Source organism: Leptosomus discolor, chromosome 4, assembly GCF_034619465.1.
Source record: "Leptosomus discolor isolate bLepDis1 chromosome 4, bLepDis1.hap2, whole genome shotgun sequence".
Taxonomy (NCBI): Eukaryota; Metazoa; Chordata; class Aves; order Leptosomiformes; family Leptosomidae; genus Leptosomus; species Leptosomus discolor.
This window is the reverse complement of record NC_141394.1, coordinates 81,778,766-81,805,617: the sequence shown is the minus strand read 5'-3', so window position 1 is coordinate 81,805,617 and position 26,852 is coordinate 81,778,766. Positions and strand designations below refer to the sequence as shown.

Below are 26,852 nucleotides of genomic sequence, written 5' to 3'. Positions count from 1 at the left end.
CTAATCCAGTCCCTGAGCACCCTGTCTTGATCCTCAGCTTGGTCCTGATCTGGTTCCCAATCCCTCAGCTTGACCCCCAACTCCAAAGGCATCCAGCACCAACATGTTTTCTTGTCTCTGATGCGGACACGGGGGAAGACGGCAGCGTTGGGTCCGGGATGCTGTCAGCCTGGGAGCGCATCACTGTCCCCATCCCTCAGTAGCCCCAGGTTTCAGGGTGCAACCTCTCCTCCTCTCCTAAAACCACCAGCACGTGTGCTCGGTCCCATCCCGCCCCAGAAGCAGCTGCACCCAGCTACCATGGTGGGTGCCCCCCTCCCTCCCGCCCTCCCTCGGCAGTGCCGGCCGGGGGAGCAGAGCTCGAGCCCGGGTGCCTTCGCAGAGCTTTCAGGCTCAGCGTCAATAATTGATGCGCTTTCGGAGGGGTATTAATAAAGGCCTCATGCATCATGCATGGCCAGCGGAAAGCAGGGCTGTTTACTGCCTGGTGAGACCTGACATCCCACGAAGAGGTGCCCAAAAGACACCTCTTCCTGAAGGAAGCCTGGGTGCTGAGGTCCTTATTAACGATATCCAGCCTGTCCCCCAAGGGAAAGGGTTTTTCCTGGAGCCTGGGGTCATCTGCATCCCACAGAGCACTCCTCGCTCTCGATCAGGCTCTTGCAGACGTGGGATGGTTCGTCTGCTGGGGCCAACAGTGCTTTGGGCTAGTGGGTGCCCACCCGAGAGGCACTAGCACCCTTGGGTGCCATCAGAGGCGTGAGCTTTTAGGGACAGGTCTAAAGGGACATTTAGGATTTCCCTCTCAACCTTCCAGCTCCTTCCCCCATCCCAGCCCTGCTAGCAAGTCCTCAGGGACCCCACGTCCCCTGCCCAGCTTCCCACCCCAACTCCATGGGGTTCTTCCACCCCATGGCAAGCTTGGTGCGGGGCAGTGGGTTTTGCTGGGACAGTGGTATAACTGCGGTTTAACCCCGGGATGCTTCAGCTCGCACGTCGGCAAAGGGCTGGGGGCCATGAGGGGACCTGGGGAAGGAGACCTCCCTCCTCCGTAACACAGTTAGGGGGCAAATCCCCCCCTCTCCAGGGCTGGTGGAAGGGACAAAACCTGCTGGAGAGAGCAGATTTGCCGCCATGCTCAGTGCCCCTTCCCTGCCTCAGTTTCCCCCACTGCAAAAAAAGGCCGGCCATCCCCAGAACACCCGATTATTGATGACAATCACCGAGCCCCAAGCCAGGGAAGTGCTGCCCCGTCCCTGCTGCCCAGCTCCCTCTGTTCCCACAGGCACCTTCTCCTCCCAATGAAAACCAAAGACCGGCGTGCCCCATCCAAGTGAGCATCTCCTGGGAAAAGAACGAGATTTTGGGGGATATATGGTTTTGGCCGATTTTTAACTGCTGGAGGAGGGAGGATCTGCTACCAGCAACACCTTCCAGGCTGCAACATCTCCTCCTGAGCCATTTGGCTGTTGGTCGGTCCCAGGAGAAGGGAAACAGCGTCTCTTGGCCATCTAAAATGCCAAAAGGGAGGGAGCAAACAGCCCCCCCCAGCTTCACAGGGGGCCGCATCCTGCCTGCCTGCCTCTGCCTGATGGTGCCTGGATCTCCTCCAGCCCTGGGGAGATGCCAGGGTTGGAGGTGGGGAGCAGAGCTGTATTTCACCCCATTTCTCATGGGTGAAGCCTGCCAGAGCATGCATGGGGCATCCACACCCTACGGGGAAGCAGGAGCCCAGGGTGGAGGCTCTGGGCTGGGCTTTGGGGTCCCCACAGTGAGCCCCGTAGCTCTGGATCCAAGTAGGGCAGATCCCTCCAGGGCTCGGCCCCGTTGGAATGAACCTGGCGGGGGGGGAGCAGGGATCCCTTCCTCACTCTATCCCTGGCCAAGACCCTTCTCCCGGGATGAGCCGCCCACCCTGGGGATTCGGGGACGCTCGGGAGGAGGGTCGCCAAGCTGCCCACTGCACCGATGGATTTTTCTCTCCCTGCTGATTATTTAAGCACCTTTCTCCCCATCCGTGGCAGCTAGAGGTCAAAACCACGTCAGAAATCCCACCGGTGTCGGCTGCTGTACGGGATTGGAAGGCAAAGAGCAACCCCAGCGAGGTCTTAGATCAGCTCAAATCTTTAATTAGAAAAATAGACACAGTTTTCTAATAGTCCTGATAGATTTTTTTCTTTATACAAACAGGAAAATAATAATAATAATAATAACGACGTCACCTTTCCAAAGGGACCGTTACGCACCCGTTGCCGGAGCCCGGTGGTATCTCTCTCTCCTTCGGGAGAAAGGACCGGTGCAGCCGCAGCCCCCGACCGTGCCGGTCGGTAAATCACCAGTCGGGAGCATCGTGTAAAGTGCTGGCAGGGGAAATCACAGGCAGGTCGCTACGAACGCAGCGTGTCCGTGGGTCTGGGTATATAAAAAACCCCATCTCAGTGGTGATTTCTTTTTGTACACGGGTTTTCCTTTCCCCTCCTTGGAACAGGAGCTGTAAAAATGACTCAGTCCCTGCAGTTCGGAGACGGCTCCGGGCGGCCGGAGCTGCCACATCCCTTCTCTGCAGCCAGTGGTCCAGCGCCGCGGCATCACCTCTGCCTCCCGCGTGCCCTTCTCCTCCCCGGCAAGGCCTGAGCTGCCGTCACCTTCTCTGGGGCCACCCCAGGAGGATATTCCCACCCCGGCTCTCCCTTGAGATGCTCGGGGGACCTCGGGAAATGCCGTCTCCCAGCGCCCAGGTTGGGGCTTCACAGTGTCCCGAAGGAGAGACCCACCGAGAAGAAGCCCAAACCTTTGAGCTTCTCCTCCGTCCGGGCTTTCTGCTTCAGGTGGACCTTGCTGTGGCGCTTCTTCTCGTCGCTCCTGGCGAAGCGGCGGCCGCAAGTGTCGCAGGAGAAGGGCTTCTCGCCGGTGTGGGTGCGGATGTGGGTGGTGAGGTGGTCGCTGCGGCTGAAGTTCCTCAGGCAGATGCGGCACTGGAAGGGTTTGTGGCCCGTATGGATGCGGAGGTGCCTGTTGAGCTCATCCGAGCGGGCAAAGCTCCGGATGCAGTTCTCCACCGGGCAGGCGAAAGCCTTCTCGTGGGGTTTCGGGCAGAAGCATTTGGAAGAGCACTTGGTCCGGCGAGTCTTCTTCTTGGGCTCGGCCAGGGCAGGAGGGTTGGTGGGTAGCAGAGAAGGGATGGAGGAAGAGGTGGAGTGGCCCAAAAAGTCCGTGGGGGGGACAGAGGGTGAGGGGTGAGGATGGAGGAGCTCAGTGGAGCTCATCAGACCCGGCAGGACTTCAGGCTGAGCCAAGGAGGCATCGAACTCCGTCATTAATGGGGGAGGGAGGTTGTGGAGCTTGGTGTCGGCAAAGTCCCCGCGGGCCGGGAAGTTTTCCGGCTCGCAGGCGAAGCCCAGATGGGTGCCAAAGCAGGCAGCGTCCTCGGCAAGGCTGCCGAGCTCCGACTGGCAGCTGACGGACAAGACGCTCTCCATCTTGGAGCTCAGCGGGTGGAACAGCCCTTGGCTGCTCTCCCCAGTTGGGAAGGCTTCGGGAGAATGGTAGCTGGCCGGCAAGTAGGCCTGATGCTGGGTGACGGGCTCCCACTGGGCACAGGAGGCTTTAAACTTGTCCAGGGGTGGGGATCCAGAGGGCAGCTTGATGTCCTGCTTGTTGTCCAGGAGCTTGGGCTGGAAGAAGCACTGCGAGGTGTTTCCTAAGGCGGACGGTGCCTGGAGGGGTTGAGCACCCTCCGCTGTGGGGAAGCTGCCGTAGCCTTGCTCCGGGAAGGGGGTTTGGGTGGATCCGTTCATTTCGGGCTGGCAGGCGGTGTAAAGGTCCAGCTGGCTCTGAGCCACCTCGGGACAGGGGTAAAGAGCATCCAGGTGCCTTTGGTGGCCCTCGGAGGAGGCGAAGGGGGAGATGCCCAGGATTCCCGACATCAGGTTGAAGAGGGATTCCTGGTCCTGGGGATGCTCCGGTACCGCCTTGATGAAGAAGCTGCCGGTGTAGCTGAGCGAAGGGGATGGCTGGCTGCCCAGGAGGGAGTAATCAACCGCCCCGTTGCTCATCGGGGTGCCCAGCAGCTCACCTGGGGATGCAGAGGGGCTGGCGGTTAGAGGGATGGAGGGATGGGGGGATGGGGGGGGGCGGGGAACGGGTACGGGGGAACAGCGGGAGGCTGACGTTGCGTCACTGTGAGGTCCCCGTCCTAGTCCTCGGGACTGCGGAGGAAGCCCTGGGCTTCACCCCCTTCCCCGGTAGCACCCCCAGGACCCCCACCCTGGGTTAGTGGGGGCCTGTTGTACCCACAGCCAGGGTGTGGGAGGAGGCAGGGGGCAGAGGAGGGGAAGGTGCCCCTATTCCCGGCTGCAGCTATCACTCCCAACGGGGGTCCCTCCTCCCTGCCCGGCTCCCCCCCTGCCCTTACCTCCGAGGAAATCGGCCTCCGCCAGAAGTTGCTGCTCAGGTTGCCCCAAACCCTGCAGCTCCCCGGTTTTCATCTCGCAGCTCTCCTCGTACTTGGAGTAAAGCGGGTCCGGGCAGGAGAAATCCATAACGTTGAGCATCTCCCTTGGAGGCACGGCCGGAGCGGGGAGGGGGGGGATCGAGCTGGGGGGATGCTCAAGGGTGAGCCGGGGGGATGCTCGGGGTGAGCCGGGGGATGCTCAAAGGTGAGCCGGGGGGATGCTCGGGGTGATCCGGGAGATGCTCCGGGGTGTTTGGGGTGATCCGGGGGATGCTGGGGGGGGTGCCCGGACTGATCCAGGGGATGCTCGGCGTAGGTACCAGGGACGGGCTGGGGGGATGCTGCGGGGTGCTTGGAGCGATCCGGGGGGTGCCGGGAGGGATCCGGGGGGGGTGTGTGTGCTGTGCCCCAGGGGGGGGTGGGTAGGTGGGTGGGGGCAGGGGGCGCAGGCAGGGGCCGGCAGCAGCGGCAGCCCGTGCGGACGCCCGGCTCTCCCTCCCCGCCGCCCCCTTTATAGCTGCAGCGGGGCTGCTCCGACCTTCCGCCGCAGCCATTTCTGGAGTCCCCAGTGAGGCTGCCGTGACGTAAATGCCCATATATGGACTCAGGATGTAGGCTAGGGAGTCCCAATAAGGAAATCTCTCCCGTGACGCGCTGCCCCCTCCCTCCCCCTTCCCCCTCCCTTCCCCTCCCCCTTTTCTCTCCCTCTGTGTTTTTTTTCTTTCTTTTTTTTTTTTTTTTTTTTTTTTTTTTTTTTCCCCTTTCCATCTCTCTCTTTTTTAACTAATAATCGCGATATTTTTAACAAATCTCTGCAGGGCCCTCGGCTGCTGCTGTGTGCGTGTGTGCCCAGCATCCATCCCCCCCCCCCCCGCCCCAACCCCGCCATCCTGCCCGCATCCCCCCCCCCCCCCCATCCCCCCTCCTGCAGCAACAGCACCCAGGCACATGCCCCTGCGCACACGCGTGTGCAAGCCCCGGCGTGTGCACACGCCGCTATTGCTTTCCCCCCGGGTTCAGCTTTGCCCCTGAAGTTCCCACGGCTGAAGGGGGGTGGGGGGAGGATGCTGGGCACCCCTCTGGATCCGGCCCTTGCGCCGCAGCAATACACTGGGGCTTTGGCTCCCCTCCCAACGTGGGCTGCTGTTCTTCCAGATTTACATCTCCCCAGGCTCTTATTCGCCTTATGCTATTTTTTCCCCGTGAATGCCTTTTGTTGCTCTTGTTCCTTCTAGAAGCGTGAAAGGTGCTGGGTTTGCTCTTCCCCCCTCCCTCCCTCCTTCCCCTCCTCTCCGTGCCTGATTTTGCAAGACTCTCTGCTGGCATTTCGTATTTGCTTTGATTTGGAGCCGTGAAGTGGATGCCGGCTCCTCCTGCGAGCGAGCGAGCGGCCAAAAAGAGAAGGCAAACGTTGGGGCCAGCTTCCTCGCCGCGTTTCAGTCATCCGAGTTCATGGCTCCCGCCCAGGCCGGCGGGCGATAGGCAGGGATTTGGGCAGGGAGAGGGCAGATCCATACTGCAAATCCCACCGGCTCGTCGAAGGGGGATGCTTTAAGAGCGAAGTCAACACAAGCAATGATTTGGAAGGATCCTGGCAGCGCTTCCACCCCCGCCGCAGCGCCCTGAGCATCCTCCGGATACCCCTGCAAGCTGCTGTGATGGGGTGAAGCCTCCAGTGAAGCAAAGCTGGAAGCTGTTGCTTTCCCTGCTTTGGCGGTTTGGAGATTTCCAAATTTCCAATGTCAATTCAGAGCTGATCCTTGATGAGCAGCGATGCTTTGGGGAGCAGATCACACCTGGCATCCAGCGCACGCAGTCTGGGTGGGGAGGGGAAGGTTTTTCTCTGGGCAATCTGGCTGTTGGGTTCAGAGCCCACTATAAAACACATCTATAAAAAATATTTACAGGCACAAACCCACCGTTTCTCGGTGCAAGGCGGACAATGAGAAGGTTACATCTGCAACGGGGTCTGCAGGAGAAAGTTGTGGGGTGCAAAGAAATACAGAACGGTTGGGGTTGGAAGGGACCTCTGGAGATCATCTGGTCCAACCCCCTGCCAGAGCAGGGTCACTTGCAGCAGGTCACACAGGAACACATCCAGGCGGGTTTTGAATGTCTTCAGGGAAAGAGACCCCACAGCCTCCCTGGGCAGCCGGTTCCAGGGCTCTGCCACCCTTAATGGAAAGAAGATTTTTCTCATGTTGAGGCAGAACCCCCTGTGCTCCAGTTTGTGCCCGTTGCCCCTTGTCCTGTCACTGGGCACCACTCAGAAGAGCCTGGCCCCGTCCTCTTGACACCTGCCCTGTAGATATTTAGAAGCGTTGATAAGGTCCCCTCTCAGCCTTCTCTTCTCCAGGCTAAAGAGCCCCAGGTCTCTCAGCCTTTCCTCGTAGGAGAGATGCTCCAGTCCCCTCATCATCTTCATAGCCCTCCGCTGGACTCTCTCCAGTAGCTCCCTGTCCCTCTTAATCTGGGGAGCCCAGAACTGGACACAGCACTCCAGATGTGGCCTCACCAGGGCAGAGTAGAGGGGGAGGAGAACCTCCCGTGACCTGCTGGCCAAGCAGGTCCTTTCTAAAGGAGCTAGAAAGGAGGAGGGGACCTCTCCCCAGCCTCACTACCTCTGTGTTTTCCCTGTCTCCATGTGCTTACTCCCTTTGCTGGAAGTTCAGGTCCATTGGGGATGTGCAGCAGTGCCCACACCCACGTCCACGGGGCTCGAGCTAGGGCAGAGTGGCTGAAGCGGGGCCCTGCTCCGGTGCTATTCCTGGCTCCAGCAATGACTCACTGCGTTACCTTGGGCAAAGCGCTCCGTAAAGGTGTCTAGCGGCGCTTCCCCACGTTGGGGGCAGGCTGTTCATCGTGGCCTCTGCAAAATGCACCGCGATCGCTGGCAAAGAGGTGCAAAGAAGCATTAAGCCTGGCTGTGATTCAGGGAGTGTCAGGGAATGAGCTGTAAGGTTCAGGCTGGAAATAAAAGAGGGGCTGGAGAGAGATCTGGAAAATTATCAGAGTGTGGAAATGGTGAGTGGGATCCAATTATTCACTGTTTCTCATCTCAACAGGAGCTGAGGGGGAGCCCAGAGCAATGGCCAGAAAGTGGGTTTCAGGCAAACCAAAGGCAATGCTTAGCCCTGCAGTGCTCAGTGAAACTGGAACTCAGCGCTTCAGGACATCATGGGGACCAAGATGATAAGCAGGTTCAAAATAGTCCATCTGCAGCTACTAAACATAACCCCAACCTGCTGCTTAGGGAATCTGATGGATACTGGTGGAATACAACCAAGGGATGGACCTTGGGGTCCTTGCTCTGTTCTTCAGCTCTCCTTGGCTGTGCTAGATGGACCCATCAGATCTTGGTCGCTCTCATTTTATTTGGCTGTGCCACATTTTAACTGGGATCTCAGGCTTTGGATGTGCAAGGGCCTCCAGTCTCTGAGCTGGAGTCCAGATCCTCACTCTCACCTGCTGCCCTGCACACCCCTGGGATAACTGCTGCCAGGACAAGCAGCTCTCCTTTTCTCCTAGAGTTGGAAAAAACCTGTCCCAACTTTTATACAAAGCCAGCGTAACATGCCATGGGAAGGTCCCCTGCTACCGCCGTGGGGCAGAGGCAGCTCTCATAAACCTCTCTTCATCCTCAGAGAAAAATCCGCCTAAAATAGTGGCGACATTTCAGTTCCCCATACAAGAAAACAAACAATTACCGTGTGGTTTATACACGACTTGTCTGCCTGGGAGAGCGCTGCTGACTATACAGGCTGTATAGGTGCTGTTTTCTTTCAAGCCTGAGAAAAATAGAGACCCACTTACATTAAAAAAACAGTCTAAAGCGACCCTCTTGGATGGCAGTTTCCATGGGAGGAGCGTGGCTGTGTTAGCTCCAACCGTGGAGGTGACACCATGCATGAGGTAATGGGAAAACGTGACCACAACTAAAGCCAAGCTGGCACAACGTTTCCCTTCCCAGGAGGGGCACTTGGCTGGCGAGGAGGCGGGATAGCCTTCCTGGGGTGAAACGTGTCGTCACAAAAATATGAGGAGGAAATCCGTGCCGTGGCCAGGTCCCCCCTGCCGCACGCGGGCACCCCGGGGAGGTACCGGAGCTCAGGCTCTGCCCCAGTTTTTGGATCCTCTCTCTCTCTCTTTCTCCGCTCCCTGAGATGCTGTGGGAAGCTTTGCTTAAGGTCTAAGAGCTGAAGAGGTTTGGAAAGCGGCTGAGGCAGCCCTGTGTGTGTCCACGGGGCATCTTGCAGCAAAGGTTCACCTGAGCAGAAGGGCTTCGGGCTCCTGCTCCCTCCGGGCGGTGGGAGCATCCTCGGGGCAGCAAACGATGACCCCAAAGGAAGGAGAGGTTTTGCTCCAGTGATGCTGGGAGCCCAAAAGGCATCTCTGAGCTTTCTGGCAGGGCAAATCTTGCTCAGCCCCAAGCTCGCCCAGGATTGCAGCCCTCCAAGCGTGCTGCAGTGCGCAGGCTGCCAGCCCGGGACTCCCCCAGTCACCTGCCATCTGGAACCGGCTGGCACAAGCCACTGCCCCCGGGTGCCTGCCCACCTTCCCCAGCCAGGGCTTGGTGAGCTCCTTGCTGGCTCCTGCTGATCCACCCAGATGTTTCTCCTGCAGAGCCAGGGGCCAGCTTGGTCCCGGGGGTCATCTTGCTGCTGACCACCCCACCACACTGCATGCAATCCCTTGCACGGCATGCCAGTCTTCCCCCCTCCCCCAGTTTCCCAGTCTGCCCTCCCAGTTGGGGTTATAGCATGGAAACCAAATCTTAATTCTTGGCTTTTTCCCCTGTTTCTCCCCTGGATTTCATCTTTGGGGGCTTGGTTTGGGGCCTTATCTGTAGTCTGGGGAGATTTTGGCAGGGGGTTGGATGCTCCTGGGACTCCCAGCCCTATTTCAGTGAGAAGCTGCTGTGGAAAGAAGGCAAACCATCCTTTTCCTTCTGCCTTGCCTTGCCACGATCCAGCAAGGAGCTGGGAGAAGGTCTGGGGAGCACCTTCCCCACTGCAGCATGCAGACTGGGCAAGGGCAGAGATCTCAGGCTGGAATTCATTTCTCCAAAGGGATGGGAAGAGCATTAGTTTGTGGCAATACTACTTTGGGCCCATGTGCCCAAAGCTAACAGATATCGAGGGAAAAGTGTAATTGCCACGTCTTCTCCAAGCTCCAAGTATTCATGGCTCATGTACCTTCTGCATTCAACTTGATGCCCTGTATTTCATAGCCCTCAGTAGATTTTTCCACTGTTTGATTCTTTTATGAACCCTCAGCATCCCCTGCACTTCAAGAATACCTAAGTTTTAAGTGAAGAAGCCTCTCTTTCTGTTCATTTGGAGCGTGCCCACAGCCTCCACGCTTGCAGCTTCAGGAGAGCCTCCCAGCAAATGGGTGTGCGTGCAATAAACCTGCTGGCTGCTCACACAGGGTGATGAATTTCCTCCTCCTGGTGATCAAAACCTCTCTGTGGCGACGGTTATAGCTGGGAAATTCCCTGCTGGTAACGCTAGCCTCTTCCAAGGGCTTCTCTCATGGACAAGAAAGTGGCTTCATTGACTCTGAGCTGCTGCTCCTCAATATTCAAGAAGATGCTTCTGTGATTCGAAAGTGGTTTGTTTGGGTTTTTTTTTTTTCCCTGGAAGCTGGGGAAAAGACAACAGCCCTGCAGCACTGCCTGCCTCCCCTTGTTCCCCAACAATTCCATCTCTTATGGCCAACAGTGTCCCCTGGATTTTCTGCTTGTTGTTCAGGTTTGCTCTTCAGCTGGGGCTGAGCAGCAGAAACAATTGGGTATTTTAAATAAATCCCCCTGGGAAGCGCTGCTGCTTCCCCTCATGGCGTTAGGGGCAGGGGCAGAGGGGAGCACCCAAAGGAGCAGCTGCCCTGCCAGCACCCACGGCTCGTAAGCTGCTCTTTGGGAGCTGCCAGCACCATCCTGTGCTCCACGCAAACCCCTGAATTACCTTTCGTGACTCCCATCTTCTGGATGCAGAGCATCTCCTTTAAACCACCCCCACCAAAAACCACACCAAAAGCCAACCACGAAGCCTGGATTCTTTTATAAACCACCCCAAACCTCCCTCCGCCAGGCCTCTGAGACGCAGAAGGGGGCGGCATCCCAAAATCTTGACGCTGGCGATGGACTTTGTGGCAGGGTGGATGGCACGATGCGACTCAGCAGTGATTCCTCTGGGGATGGCCACCGCAGATAGCACGTCGATGGGACGCAGCCCAGCTGCTGGATCTCATCTCTTTGCCCTCCATCTCCCCCTCCGATGGCTCCAACCATCTTCCCTTCCAGGAAAACTTCTAGAATACATCGCTCTGCATTTCCATGGCAACTGGCACGCGACCAGCGGTGCCGTCTCCGCTGCTGCGTCCCTATTCCTGGCGCCGCAGAGAAGATGCTCGTGTGACAGAGGAGACAACCCAGGGAGGGTGAGAAGGAGATCACCACCACCCCCCGGCCATGCCACCAACGGCAAAGGGATGCTCTGAGGATCTTTAACAAAGAACATCTTTCTCCTCGGGCATGCCCAGGCAGCCTCAGCAGATTTAAGCAGCACATGAGGCTCTAGGAAATGTCTGCCAAAAGGGGCTTTTTTTTTTTTTTTTTTTTTTTAATTACCGGGCACGAGGGAGGAATTGCTGGCTGGAATTTCAGAGGCCGGGCACGGTGGGAGGTCGGGATGGATGGCTATCTCGCCCCAGGTTTTATGTTGCTGTACATCACCATATTCTCCAGGTGCTCAGCTAGTGATAACAGCTCATCCTGGCCCTTAAAATGTACAGATCGCTTCTCTTTGCTTTTTTATTGAAAGCAGCTGAGCTTTGGGGTAAAATCCCTCCCATTTGGCTGCTACCTGCAGTTTAGCCGAGGGGAGTGACAGCCTGGGAGTGCCTGCATACGGGGACGGCAGAGCGGCTTGCCAAAGCGGAGAGGTCGCCGCAGCGCCTGCGATGGCATCGCCTCGCCTCCTAAAAATAGGCTAGAATCAGAAATAATCTCATCTCCGGCTCCCCCCGGCCCCCCGAATAATAAAATCGAGCCCAATGCTAAAGGCAAAGCACTAACGCTGCGAGCTCTCGGAGAAGCTGGCGGAGAGCAGAAGTGGCATCGCTGTTCTCTCCTTCATCACACGTCCTAATCACAATATTTTTAGCATGTGCTTTTGCATGCGTCGGGCAGGGGCAGGAGGGTTAATTTGGCTCAGTATAAGCACAGGGATGAGGCCAGGGCTGTCAGGAACACAATGATTTGGCTGTAATCAAGTAATAAAGCAGGAAGGAACAATTTTCTCAACTTCTATCTAAATTCACATCTTTTTCTAAGAGTCTGTCTGCCTCGATGTATTGACTGGGAAGCTGCAAACACTCCTAAGCAAGCTTGCCTTCCAGTTTGAATGAAATGATTCACTGAGCCCCAAATAAGTCTTTCTCCACTCATTCTCACACTGGTTTTAATCATCTCTAAAAAAAAATAAATGTATATTTTTAAACAAAGCACTCTTCAAACCAAATTATTGGATGTTTCTTTAGAAAAAGCCTGAAGCAAAACATTTAGACTTTTATTTTTCAGTTTCCAGGGGGCTTGGACAGGAGCTCGAGCTCTGAAACGAGCCCTGAATGTCGTTAGGCTTTATCCTCATCAGGCTGAGGGACATCTCATTCCCCACCGTGGATGAAAACCGAGAGGGTTGTTTGTCTTCTCTAGGCCCCTTCTGCCCAGGCAGGTTTCGTTAGGGCAAGCAGAGGCTCGCGCAGCACCCAGCAGCCTCGGGGCTCCAGCTTCGCAAGTGATACGGCGGAGGTGTGCCGGATGAGACGCAAACAAATGTGGGTCAGTGTCGTCAATCCGAAAGAGAGCCGCCTTGCCATCAGATAAAGGCGTTCATTAACAAACCATTGGAATAAAACCCCTTTCAAGGACAGGGAAGAAAAGCTCAGCTGGCTGGAGAGGGAGGAGGGCGTTTTCTTGCCCAGGGAAAGCAAGAAACCCTCGAGGTTGCTTCGCCTCCACCCATCCCTCCCGCCCCGAGCACCAAGCTGGTTTCGAGACCCAGTTTCTCAGTGCCCACAGGGATTACTGGGAACTGGTGTCAACCCTGGGGATGGGCAAGGGGCTTCCTCAAGAGGCTCGGAGTTAAAAGGGCTGTTGGTGCATCCACCGGTGCGAATTAAGTGAAGCGGGCAAGGAGGTTGCAGAGAGCCTGTTACAGAGGTTGGAGCTAAATCCATGTTCCCTGCAGCCCTTCTGCAAACCGTGCCCGTGAACCATGCTCAATTACTTACCTCTCTGATTGCAAAGAGGGACACACACACACACCTGGCCCGGTGCCTGCTCGGAGATGAATTTATCCGACAGCTTTTCATTTGTGAGTGTTATTTGCTTCCTTGACCAGCTTGCTGCACCTTTTCAGGAAAGTTTCCAAGAATCCAGAGAGACGCTCTCCAGAATCATTAATCAGAGCAGCATGAAGATTTATTAACTCTCCTCTCCATGAAATAAACCCAACAGCCTCCGAAGTCGGCTTTCTATGCCATCAATTCTTCCCAAGTAAATTTAAAGGCTGTCACTGTCAGCTGCTAATGAAGGCAAATCCATCTATCAGGTTGTGATTTGTTGCTTGTGGTTACAGTATCGTGATCTCGACTCATATCCAAAACACGAGAGTGAAATGATAGCAGTCCTTTTTTTTTTTGCCATTAGTGTTAATTATGTTAATAAAACTTAATGATATTCATGCCAAAGGTTGGAAGCGCGTGGAAATTCATGGAACTCTTCAAATTAACTGCTCTGGTCTCTTGGCATATAATTAGGAAAACTATTAAATATAGTATGGCATGTAAATTAATACAAGTTATATCTATTATATAGTTCAGCTATGAGAGGAGCAGAATTTGCCATCTCACTTGCAGGAATCCGGCTGCCTAACCCAGGTAGGAATGGGAAAAGTCTGCCTCTAAAATATACATCCTAGAGTGCATTTTTTACCCCAACATACCACGAGAGAACGCTGATTTTACCTACTCTTAAAAATGTCTTAAGCTGCATCTTGCAGCCAGTTGCTACAGATTGCCAGAACCTGGAAGGATGTACCAAGGGAATATGAGTGCAGATGGACACTCCCTTGTACCTTCCTCTAGGCATCCATCAGTGGCCACTGTCAAGGGACGAAGTACGTGGCTAGACTGGTCTCCAGCTTGACTTGGAGAAACCAACCCTATGTTCCTGCTCCAGGACATCATCCCGTCGCGATGGTGCAGGAGGAAGGATATCCCCTGCTGTTTTGTGACAGTCCAGCATCCCCTGCTGAGCTTTTACGATCGGCAGCATCTGGGCATCACCCAGTTTGGCAATGGGTTTGAGTCCTGTTTGTTCCTGTGAAGACAATAATTCTCCAATCCAAGGTTTGTCCTTCAGGGAACAACGTGGACTACTGTGACTCAGCATGCGTTGAGGGGAATAACTTGGCTGCATCAGGTCTGGCTATATTTGCACACAAAGACACAGCTGGGTCAAGACTTCCCACATGAGCCCAGTATGGGGAAGAGTTGATGCATCCCCTCTCAATCAGGCTCACAGCAGAGCTTCCAGCACATGGTACAAGCCAGAGAACCTCCTTCTAGAGCAACCTGGAAATTTATGTGTGCCAGTGGCTTTTTGGGCCATACATCACCTTTTTATGAGGATCAGCTGGAGCTGGGAACAGCTTATTAAATAACGTGGTGAGGAAGACATATACAAGCATTAGTCTGATCTGGAGAGTGAGGGACAGGGGTTGAAACCTTCCTATAAACATATGAATTATCATGATGCCACACTCATGTAGCCTGAGAGTCAGAAATAGGAAGTATCTCCAGACAGTTTCACAGGATTTCTCCGAGGGTGTTCATGCCTTTGATTTCAGTTCATCCCTGAAGTTAACAGAAGGGTCTTTTCATTCCCTTAGATCTGGGGGAAGAGGGATTCGAGCAACGCTGAACATCCCACCTTGATGCAGGAGCCTGCAGGATGAGGCCATCATGGAGAGCTTCTCGCATCATGGAGAGCTTCCCACATCCTGGGCTCTGAATATTCTATTTGCCCACTGGTTGTGCTCCTGATGGATCTCCCCTGACTCATTGGCTTGCATCCACCTTTGCCTCCACTCCCTGCTCATTCCTGTCACCCAGAAGGGCTTCACATTTGTCAGCAGCAGGGTGGGGAGATGGACAGACAGAAGGAGACAGCAGCTGTCAGTCCTGTGCACTCACAAATTTACATCAGTAAATACTCCTGTGGTCTCTGTCAAGAAGCTGCAGGGATCAGAGTGTTCCATTTAACGGTGGCCCCAGGACGCTCCCTACTGTGAAGGTTCAGATGATGAACAAGTCTCCTCTTGTCTTAACTCTCTAGTTTAGCCTTCAGCTCTCTCCTTGGCCTCCAAGCTTTCCTCAATGCTCACTCTGTTCCCACCATCCCCTGAGGCGGGTGATGCCAGCTGGGACTAGCTGATGGCAGCTCATTCACGTGGAAGTCCACCTCAGTTAATGACTACAGCCGTTAGCATCAGTCACACAGTTTACACCAAGCTAGAAATAAGCGCAGCAGTTGAGAAGTCACTAGTGATCTAAAATCGGGAAGTAACATGGTGGTTTGCGGGCAGTCACTAGGGGAGTGTCACAAAGCACACACAGGTTGTCTTGGAGCAGGGACATCCCACGCACAGTCTATGGGACACATCCAACCATCCTAATCAACTCATCCAATGCTTTGGGCTCTGTGGCACCCCTTATTCCTGCAGCCTGTGTGCATCCAGCACGGGACCAAACATAACCCTGCTATGGGACAGGTTTGCAGCCAGCTGTTCATCCAGGACTCTCCTCTCTTTGCAGAGGACTTGGCCAAGAGCTGCAAAGAATCAAACAAACCCTACATGAAAGCGCTAGTAGAAAACAACGGCGTGCCTCCTTCCTCAGTGCCCAGAGCTCTGCTGGCCGGAGGCAGGGGGAATCCTGCGTTCCTCCAAAGGGATGGAGCAGGGCTTAGCCCACTCTGGCTCACTGACAAATACAAACAAATATAACTGGCACGAAGCACAAACTGCCTGCCAGGACAGTGCAACGTCTCCATAGAAACCCCCCGACAAGAGAACCTGACGCTAATTTAACAACGGCAGGAATAATGCTGTAGCCTGTTGATGTTGTAAACTTCCTCATCTGAGCCCTCTCTCTTTTTGTTGCTTTTTTTTTTTTTTTTAATGGAAAGTGGGATGTAATTGCAGGAGACAATGCTGGATGCAGGGCAAGGGATGGACACAGCGTTCCTGGTGTTGTGACAGCTAGTGGTGACAGATGCATGCTTCGCTCGCACGGATTTCTCCTTCGCTGTTCCAGTTCACAACTAAAAATAAGCAGAAGGAGCTGAGTCTGCTTCAAGGAATTGTGGGGCAATTTTTCTGGATAAATAAAAATAAAAAGTGGTGTTCCTGAGTGGAGACGATTCTAAAGCTAGATGACCTCCTTCAGTGCTAGCCCTCCGCCCAGGAAAAATCACCAAATCAATGAGTTCCTGTGAAAAATAAACATTCTCTTCCCATACAGCCAGGAAAAATACCCAGACATGAAGATGCGGTCAGAACTGTGGACCCAAAGCATTCAGGAAACACAAAGGTGACTCCCCAGATTGCTAGATCATGGTTTCTTCTTCTTTTTTTTTTTTTTTTTTTTACATTTGCTGTCTGCTTTCCGGTCTTGAGGCAGTGCTCACATTTGTCTCTGACCACTGTGATTGCAAGAAACTAGGTTAGACAGTACCGACATACCTGACTGAGGTTATATTTTAACAGGGAAATCCTTTGGAAGTCCTGAATCTGATCTCTCTCACTCTCGGGGTCCATCCCAGCTCCATATCAAGGCGAGCCCTGGGCATGCACCGACCTAATCCTCTCCTCTTCTTCATCCCCTCAGCCTGGGGACACCAGAAAGGACACTGAGCTGCAGTGAGCTCTGACTGTTCAGTTTAGGTGTTGGAGGGGGATCAGGATCCCATGTCAAAAAAAATAATAATCCAGCAAGTTCATAGTGGGGCACTTTGAATTGTGACCTGGAATTAGCAGCTTTTCCTACCAGCTGAATAGTGAGATTTGAGCTCCCCATCAAACATTTAATTGCCTCGAGTTAGCTGGGGTGCCTCCCTCTCCCAGCAGGTTAGGTCCCCACTCCCTCTGCAACTTTTCAGCCTCTGCTAATTAGGCAAGGTTTACTTTGTGCCTTGATCATGCCTCGGCTCCCTGATGGGAAAAGACCTGGTTGAACATCATCCCTCCATGCCCTGGTCACGCATAGAGAGGAAACGGATGTAGATGCTCCCCAGCCATGGGGTTACCCAGTCTGACTGGCTGAGGCTCGGGGACTCCAGAGACGACTAAAACACACCAGAGAGTTAAACATGCAGGGGAACTTGGGCACCGAGGCCAGCTCGTTAATAAACACCTCACTCTTTGAACGAGGGGGGAATTCCTGCAAGCTGCCTCCTGGGAACGGTCCCTGGCCCAGCTCCCAACCTCTGCTAACGCAGAGAGGAGCCAAAACCGGGAGGATGTATTTGATCGTTGTTTCCTGTGTTAATAAAACCCAGCAGAGGGAAAGAGCAGAGCTACAGCCCCGCACTCCCTTTGAGACCAGGCTGGGAAATGTTATGGCTTACTGTAATGTGGAGAGGACGAGGCGGTTGCCTGGTGGGCCCAAAGGCTGGGGGTGGATTTGCCATCATAACAGTAACGACCTGAGGCAGAGGAATGCTGCAAAATTGAATTCATTAATGCTTAAGAAGTGTTTCAGAAGGGCCTATGAGGTGAAAATCCTCTGCCCAAGGTCGTGCATGCCACCAGTCACCCGCAGAGCTCTAACTAAAAGGAGTTGAGACCTGGCTTCTGCAGGAACCTGCTGGTGGGAGTTTCGCTGTTGACTTCAGGGACAACATTTCTGGTAGGTTTCTGCAATACCTCGGACTTTACACACACAGAGATATTTGATGCTATATACAGTTGTTTGCTTTGTGACTGCTTGGTCTGAATTCTCCTCTCCAATTAAATAAATAAAGCTGATTCTCAGGAAATACCCATTTCCTGATCTGTCCTAGGCATATTCCAACTGTCCTCAGGGTCTGGATGTGATCACAAGTATTACTCTCAGCTCTGAAACACAATCAGTTTTGCTACAGAACATAGTAATATTTTCTATTTCAACTTCCACATGGCATTTTCTCTTTTTTTCCCCCTCTTTTTAGGCTTCAGATTCAAACAGTGATAGTAAAAGGTCTAAAAACCACAAAGCACTGGAAGCTCAAAGGTTTCCGAGGAAGAAACCTGTCTGTTGTTTCCAGGAGATGAAATGAGGCCACATTTCATTGGGGCTGCTGTGACTTACCCGCGGTGAAACACTCTGAAGGTGTATTAAATCAGAGATGGTGGGTCGGCACTTTCTCCTCGTTCTCTTTAGTGATTGTAACCTCTCATTACTCCAGCCTCCTCTGCAGTCCCGGAATAAGGTGATTAATAACATTTGCTACTTCTCCGATGTGTTAAATAAAATACCGCGCTGTTTTGCAAATGTCAGGCTCTTGCCTGAACTGAGCCTGGAATGTTTGTTTCTGACTGTCAGGTTTCACTTCCCCTTTTGTCATGTTTAAGTCCATGAAAAACAGGCATTACATTTCGATTTCCACTGAATCACAGGGCCAAGCCAGTCACAGGAGCCAACCAATTGACACTAACCAAGGAGCTGACTCATGAAATTGGCTGGCATTGAATTACTTTCCAGAGAAGACTAAAAGCTGAGGCTTTAACTCCCCAGCGATGTTCAAAATCCAATTGTGCTCTTTTGCCAGAACGTCTGTATTCGCTTTTCATTATCACCCCCAGCACTTGTTATATCAGGATAATTTGGAACGAAAATTCGGCAACACGTACATTAAGTGCTTCCAATCCTGTTATTCCGCCATTCACACAGATATTTCCTTCAGCGATGCAAACGCTATCTGCATGCACAGCACAAGACCTCGGAGAACAGATTGTCCCAAACTGGGAATGCCAGAAGTAAGGTTGCCTGTCCGGTCCTTTGCGGGATGACACCAGACTATGTCAAAAGTGGTACAGCATGCCTTGAGGTCCTGATCCCCAAATGATCTACCTCAAGGGCAAGGCTACAGCGAGGTGTACATCCTTCCTACTTCATCCACTTAAGCTGTTCACTCCTGGAGAAGGACTGAGCTGCTCAAACATCTGGAGTCATTTGAGGTGTCCCCTGACATCTCCAGAAATGATGGATGGTCCGCAGAAGACCTGTGCCCTCCTGGAGCAGCAGGTGGAGCTCAAGCAGGGCACCTTGTCATGACACCAAATGCCAAGGTTTAAGCCCCTGATTCCTGCTCCAGTCTCTTCTATTACCTACTCCGTTTCTGCCCAGCTCATCTTCCCTCTCTCTTTCCTTTCTCCCAATCTCCCTACCCTCTTGGTCCTCCTGTATGAGAGACATGTACCTCACCCCTCCATGTTGCCTTGGGAAGAGGCAGACAGCCTCCCGTTATTCATGTCAGCTCTTGCCCATATCACACTTGTCAAGAAAGTTGCCTTGAGCTCCTGTGTTCCTAACATGTGTCCCACGTACTGTAGGAGCAGGCAGCAGAGCACATGCTGTTCACACTTACAAGCTGTGGAGAGCTGAGACAGACCCAACCACATTCACAGAACACGCCTGCAAATTTGCCATAGATCTCACTGAACACAAGGAAAAAAGCCAGATGTTCCAAAGGTGTTTACCTAAGCATGTTCAGGTGGATTTCCCTGGGATAGGTATCTCCTTGATCGTTTTATAACACATTTTATAGCACTTCAAAATATTTTCTAATCTGGCAAAACAACATCTTTTTCTCCTCCCCTCATTCCTAAAAACCACAGAACTGTTTTATCTGAAACTTTACACAAAATCTCGTCTGGAGAGAGACATTTGTCCCAGAAAATTCTTGTCTGAACAATTACAGTTTGGCAAAAGTTCTGAGCAAAGGAAAGCAGACGTTGGAAATGGGAAAAGCCAGGCTGCCTTAATGCGCAGAGCAGCTGGAGCAAGCACAACCAGCAACGGACTCTATACGTTATTTACAGTGACAGATTCTTTAGCATTGCATCCATGAAATAAACTTCATTTTAAACATTTGGCTTCTGTAACGGCAAGACCATCCTCGTCAAAACGTTGTAACACAAGTGCACTTACTCCTTGTCTGCACTGTGTGGAGTCTTGCCTCTTGCTTCTTCATGGTTGCCCTGCTCCAAGGTCAAAAACATGGATATTGTGGCCTTTATGACTGAACTCTATTTAAGCAGTGAATGAAGCCAAAAAGCAGGTGTCTTCTCTTTCTGAGGAGGTGGGATTCCAGGGTCTTCTAGAGATCTGTGGTTAGCCATGGCAGGCTTTGTTTTGCAATAGAAAATCTTGAACTTGAGCTGCATGGATTTTCAAAGGAGCTTCTAAAACCTTAGTAGAGTGGATGACGAATATGTAAGCCAAGGGCATCTTGCTTCACAGATGGAAAGATACAGAAATCATGCTGATAAAATTACTGAAAACTGTAACACACCCACAACACACAGGCTACCATATTTTTTCTGCACACAAATTCCGGGTGATCCTGTAGCCAAAAACGGCAACTAGAAAAGCAACCTGAGGGGACGCAATTCCTCCATATAACTTTGCGTCCAAGAATAATGATATGTGTCAGTTCTGTGGATATGTGCTGAACCAGCCAGAATGATTCAGAACGGTTGGCAAAACGGAAGCGTTAGTCACTGCGAAAGATCAAGAAGTTAGTGTTGGCATATCGTGGGCATGTCAAGGAGAAATGAAAACCAAATAGGGAAAAGGGTAATGTAATGGAAGAGAAGCTGAGAAGGAGATGGAGGTGGAAAGGGTAACTTCTCAAGTCAAGAATACTCTGGAAGATGAGAGTAGTGCTGGTACAGGTAGGTCATGGATGGCACACCGTGGTAGCCTGTGTTTGAGCTCAGAGGAAGGGTATCTCTGACAAAGGCAAGCTGGCAACGAGGAATGCAGCTTGCTCAAGGCATCAAGTGCCCTCAGATGGGTTACCCTGCATCCTCAGCCCAGCATTGCTGAATTTAAACCCATGGGCAGGCACTGCCCTCTTAGATCTGACAGGCAACCGTAGGTCACCAAATTCTCTGCGCCAGATGCTGAAGCAGGCTCAAAAGTAGCCTTATGCACGCCAAGATCTCCCACCTCTTCTTTCTCACTGTGGGCTGTAGCTTGGGCTGAATGTCTGTTCCAGCTTGGGATGAGCCCTCTTCGGGATATCTGTTGAGGAGGCAGCTGGCTATTTGGCCTCATACTCTGCTTGGAGAGCATGAACTGGAACACGGTCCTTCCCAAAGGTGCAGAGGCTCTCTTTCTGGAGAGGGGTTTGCCCAATGCCTACCTAACACTAAGCATAGACTTATGTGCTGGCTGCAGATGGGAGAGAGCGAGCTACAGTGGGGCATGGAGTGTTGCTTGCCTTCTTTGCCAGACAGGTTTAACTTGAGTGTAATACTGGGAAAGCAAGGCCTCCACACATGGTGAGCTTTGCCCACAGAGTGTGATGAACCGTGTAAGCGAACAAGGTGGACAGTGATAAGTAGAACCAGTGAAGCCTGATGTCCTACAGAGCTGTGGCTCTTGATTGAGCCCCCTGCTTTCTTGTAAGGCTCTAATTAACAGCCTCTATAAAAATCCTTCCATGCTTGGGACATCCACAACATTTGGTTGAAGCTGCCCAATGGTTATCAGCCGGTTATTACTTTACTCCTTTAAAATTAGGAAGATGAACAGACAGACGGGTGCATCCACAATCACCTAAGCCTTGTTTCCAAGGAAGCCAGGCTCATAGATATCTGAGATAGCTCGAGGAATTAGGACGGACATCTTACACCTCTCAAGTGTTGATTCATAAACCCCCACACTAGGAGTGACCTGCCAGACAAGAGTCAACATCATGCTTTCTTGGCAACAGGCTCTGACAATGCGCGCGTGTGTGAAATACTAGCCTGGCAACATCCGAACAGGCATGAAAGGGAATAAAACACACTTTTTAAATCCACCACCATTTTAGATCGGTTTCTATACTGAAAGGAGCTGGGGAGAGCAAGAAAAGGTTGAGGTAGCATAGACAAAGTGATTCACCAGGAAAGTGAGGGTCAATAGGTGGGGACAGACTACACATTAATCTCTGTGCTGGGCTTTCAGGGATATAAATGAGGAGCTGATGATCCTCTGCAACATAAGTGGATGTGTGACCCCTCCTATGGCTCCATTGTGGGTTTGCATTTTGTCTTTGCAAATAAAAATTACAGCTTAAAACTTAAGAAAGAGCACGCTGTAGATATTTGGTTCAGCAAGCAGAATTCGCAGTGGGCTATTACAAATTTGGGTGGGTTTCTTTTAAGTAAGTAGATGAAGTTCTATGCTGGTATAAACAGGCTTTATGCCTGCGGCCCCACATGCACCTGATCTGCTCAGATCACAGAATCATAGAATCACAGAATGGTCAGGGTTGGAAGGAACCTCTGGAAATCATCTGGTCCACACCCCTGCTAGAGCAGGGTCACCTACAGCAGGTCACACAGGATTGCGTCCAGGCAGGTTTTGAATGTCTCCAGGGAAGGAGACCCCACACCTCCCTGGGCAGCCTGTTCCAGGGCTCTGCCACCCTTAATGGAAAGAAGTTTTTCCTCGTGTTGAGGCAGAACCTCCTGTGCTCCAGTTTGTGCCCATTGCCCCTTGTCCTGTCACTGAGCACCACTGAGAAGAGCCTGGCCCCATCCTCTTGACACCCACCCTTTAGATATTTATAAGCGTTGACAAGGTCCCCTCTCAGCCTTCTCTTCTCCAGGCTAAAGAGCCCCAGGTCTCTCAGCCTTTCCTCATAGGAGAGATGCTCCAGTCCTCTCATCTTCGTAGCCCTCCGCTGGACTCTCTCCAGTAGCTCCCTGTTCCTCTTAAACTGGGGAGCCCAGAACTGGACACAGTACTCCAGACGTGGCCTCACCAGGGCAGAGTAGAGGGGGACAACCTCCCTTGACCTGCTGGCCTAAAGAAGAGCACAGCAAATATAAGCAACAATTTTAGAGCATGTGAACTGCTCCTCAGGCTCCATTGCCTGATCTCCGTGGACGACATGGGAGCCTGGATCCCTGCATTCACGTGTAGACAAGTTAAATTGGGTCATCCTGTGTGCCTGTTTTCTGTCAGCTTAGATCAACTGACTTGGAGTTGCGTTTCTGTAGCTCGAAGCCCAAGGGGAAGCAATTCTTTGTTGGACTACTGCCAGGACCCAAACAACAATATCAATGATAATAACTAAAAAAAAAAGGACTGATCCAGATCACACCATATATTCTAAGTCATCACAGGGAGTCCAAAGGCCTGCAAGTGAGAATTTACAGGACTTGTCTTCAATGGATGGCAGTAACAGAGAATTGGTTGTCTAAGCACTCACCTCAGCACCAGTTGCATTTTTCTTGTCCACTCTGGAAGACAGCAGTGGGCAGGAAGGTTATCTAGAACCCAGGGATGTGCACAAAGAGACCCCTCTCTTTTCCTGGGTTGATTACAGATTTATTACCCAGCACTTCTTCCCAGTTGCCAGCACTGTCTTTAGACACAGACAAAGTAGGTGGTTACTTAGAGCAGCAGAAGCTGAGCTTCAAGCAAGAGGAAGACCATCACAGCAGCGACCCCAGCTCTGCCCAGCTTATGCTGGCTCAAGCCAGCAGAGAGTCCCCCTCAGGGACTGCTGGATCTGCAGTCTGAATGAAGTTATGCTGGCAAGAGGTGCTCCAAAGCCTCCTGCCTGCTTGTCTGACCTTGCTCCATGCCTGCATCTCTGCAGTCCGCGGAGGGGAACTAGCTCGTTCAGAGCAAACTGAATTTTGCCTGCAGCGCTGCGAAGCCTGTAGCCAGCTCTGCCAACTTCTCTGCCTGTGGAATGAGGGAGTGATGATAGCGATATTCAATGTGAATTCCCACCTGCCTCACACGGCTGTTTTGGGCTTTAAATAATACTCACAAACTGCTTAAAAAGCCACATATAGGAGCTGTTATGTAAGCACAAGTTATTATTATTAAAAAAACATTATGAGCGAGTTATTAGACTGACAGATGGAATTATCAGCGGAATTCTATTTTTATCAATCATCTTTCATTTCATTTCATCTCATCTTTCTTTTATCACCCTTCAGCTCTAGGCTGGCAGTCCTAACACAGCCTAAACAGACAGCGTTATTGAACGTTGCATCACCCGATGGCTCTCAATGGCACAGATGAGTAAGCGAGCTCTTCCCAGGCAGCAAAGAGACCATGTTGTAAAACTAACCAGGATCCATCTGTGGGTTGAAACGAGCACAAATGATTTCGAACCGCCGATTGCTGAGACTTGAATATCATTTCCCTCCCCAAGGCTGGCTCTCAGCTTAGGCAAAGCAAGTGGCTGCCACCCTCACGGGGAGCTGTGGGCTGCGAGAAGGAAACCTGCCAATGGGAAACATTTACTATTCCCCAGCAGTAATTGTTCTTCATTAGAACGGGCGAACTGCTGTGACGGCAAAGGCTAATTTTCTCTCTTATCTTCTCGAGATGTTGGGAAGTCAATGGCACTGTCACATAAAATCTCCTTCCAGAGAGCTACCAATCAGTGCGCGTCTTCAAGGCAGGCTTGTGTACAATGGGAAGCAGCACAGATAAGGCTCCAAGTCCTTGTGCTCTGCTCTATCCTCCATGAGAACCTGTTGTGACCTGTCGCAATGAGGAGCTGGGGGCAGGAGTTGTGAGGATGATTAGGAAGAGCTCACAACTGCTCTCATGATGGGAACTGCAGAGGAAGCTACTTCCAGTAAGTCAGTGGTGAAGCAAAGGTTCATGGGACTCTTCAACAGCCAAAGCCCCCAAAGAGATGCCTGTCCCCACCACAGCGCAGTTTTAGTAATTACTTCTTGTCTCAGTCTTTGGTGGGTAACTCTGTAGACCAAAGGTCTCCTTCCTCCACTTGGACAGTGCCTAGCACTTTGCTCCTGTCTGGGGCTTTTACTATGGCAAGACAGAAATATTTCTTTTTATTATTAGACTTCCTCGGAGTGAATCTGTATCCAGAATCTGAAAAGTTTCCAGGGTATATATCAAGACTGAAAAAAAAGGGGGCCCACGCAGAAAACATCTACTGATAACATAATTCTGTTCAAGGAAATCCTGTTTCCTTCTTGACTGTAGTGGGAATGACCAACTGGGACAACTGGATCCTATTATACACACACTTCGGACTATGTTGCTTTCATACTACTCTCCCCCTGCCCAACCACTCCACCCGTGAAAACATTCATGTATCTGTTATTTGCTACACGTTTTCTTTTAATTGCTCCATTTAATTTATGTTGCTATTACATTCTAAAATAGATAAGCTGCTTGGCAGCATGTATTCCTAAAATAATCAAGTTCATTAATATGATTAAGAGCAAAATCTTTTACTGCTTCTGGTACTCAATATTACACTGAAGAATGAGCATTTAAATAGACAGTTTCTCATGCAGGTCTCTTATTTTTACAAAGTATAAAAACTCAGTTAATTTTAAAGGTTTCTATCCAAAAATAGTAGTGTACTGTACTTTAATAGTAAAGTAATAAAACCCCCCACCCTTCCATGAAGTAAGAAAGAAACAAAATGTTAAGCATTGTAAGTTCCCAGACGTTCATTGTATGACTAATGCTGCAACGATGATTTTCAACCAGTTAGAAACCAAGAAATAAGGACACTCTATAACATCGAACTGTGAGAAGAAGATGATCACGTAGTGAACATGGGGTGACGGTTTATAGTTTGTAGGATTTTAGTTACTGGGCTAAATTTAAAATCTTTAATTTGCTTAAATTAAAATTGCTCAGTCTGGTTACATCCTTTTCTTAGCCAAGTCTGAAAATGAACTACAGTTGCACGTTATTAGTCTTATTTTGGAGGTTTATAATTCTGACATAAGTAATTTAAGGACCATCGGACAGTTAAAACCGAGGAAGTCTCCTGTTACCCCTGAAGAGGGTTTGGGGAGGTCAAGTCTTGTACAAATTCAAGGCCTCTATTCTTTCTCATGACCGTTGAAGGCTAGGCACCCACTGCTGGGGGCTCAATAAACTAAACTATTATTTTATTGAACGTTTATCATTAAAGTGTCTTTGAGCCCTTCTCACAGACAAGGGGCACACTGTACCATGCGCTGCACAGACACAGAAATAAAAAGGACAGTCTCTGTCTTGCAAAGGCTACGGTCTAAGGATAAGGCAAGGTACAACAGATGGAAACAGACAGATGGAGGCAAGCAAGAAAACAATGATACACTGTCAGCCAGCATGACGGGAAGTCAGCTCAGCACCCCAGTAGTCTGTTAGGCAGCTTTTTGCAGGAATTGCAGCAAAACGCGGGGAGTGGCGTGGGAAAGAGCACGAAGGTTCTTGTCTGCACGCCAGCAAGGAGATAACGAAGGCTGGCACCGCTGGCAGAGCGAGCTGGCTTCCTGATGCTGATGAAAGGTAAGGGATGCGCCGAGAGTAAGTAAAAAAGGCTTTGAAAATGAAGAGCAAGCCTTCGAGGTGGAGGCAACAGAGAGGAGGGAGACAGAGGACGCAGGGCATTGGAAGCACAGTGTTAGGTTTTGCAGCCACCTCTTGGGTAAGTACCGGTGGGGTTAGGGTGTGATGTCCAGAGCAGGGGATATCACAGCATTTGGGATGGGAGATGGCTGGCTGCAGGTGACTGCATCTCAGAGCCTTCAGATAGAAAGAGTCAGAGACATTTAGACAGCTTGAGTGAAGGGACTAAGAGGAAGACCCAAGTCAAAGATGGGGCCCAACTGAACAGTCTCAGTGGCAGTCTGCTAGGAAAAGTAGAGGAGGGCTGGCAGAGCTTGAATTGACATCCAGAATATGAGGATACCAACCTCAGGCTGGGCTTCTGCTCCAGGCTGAGGAGGGCAGGCGGAGTAAAGGGCTGGACCTGCGAGTTGCTGACACAGAGGGAGTACCTGGGTTTGCGTCTGTGAGATTCTTCTAGAGGAGATGTAACAGGGAGACCACACAGCACACAGCACATAGAGCCCCGTGAGACCTACGCAGAGAGCCCGGGGCGAGAAGAGAAATATTCTCAAAAGTTCATGTTGAAGGATCCACTGGAGAAACAGGGAGATGCCAGAGAAGGACAAGATTTCAAGAAGTTCAGTGTCACTTCTGGAATTGACTGACAGGTTAGGAAAGGTGAGGATGAAATATTGGTTTTGAGATTTAACTTTAAAGAAGTCACAAGGGACTTTGGAATGAGCATTTC

At 51.5% G+C, this 26,852-nt stretch overlaps 1 protein-coding gene across 1 annotated transcript; it reads right to left on the bottom strand.

The window, feature by feature from the left end:
- Positions 1-2,747: 2,747 nt before the first annotated feature.
- EGR4 (early growth response 4) lies at positions 2,748-4,553 on the bottom strand. The gene is made up of 2 exons (XM_086464662.1): positions 4,415-4,553; positions 2,748-4,075 (listed from the first exon to the last, which is right to left on the bottom strand). The coding sequence occupies exons 1-2, from the start codon at positions 4,551-4,553 to the stop codon at positions 2,748-2,750; spliced, it is 1,467 nt and encodes a 488-aa protein (XP_086320788.1).
- Between the last annotated feature and the right edge of the window lie 22,299 nt (positions 4,554-26,852).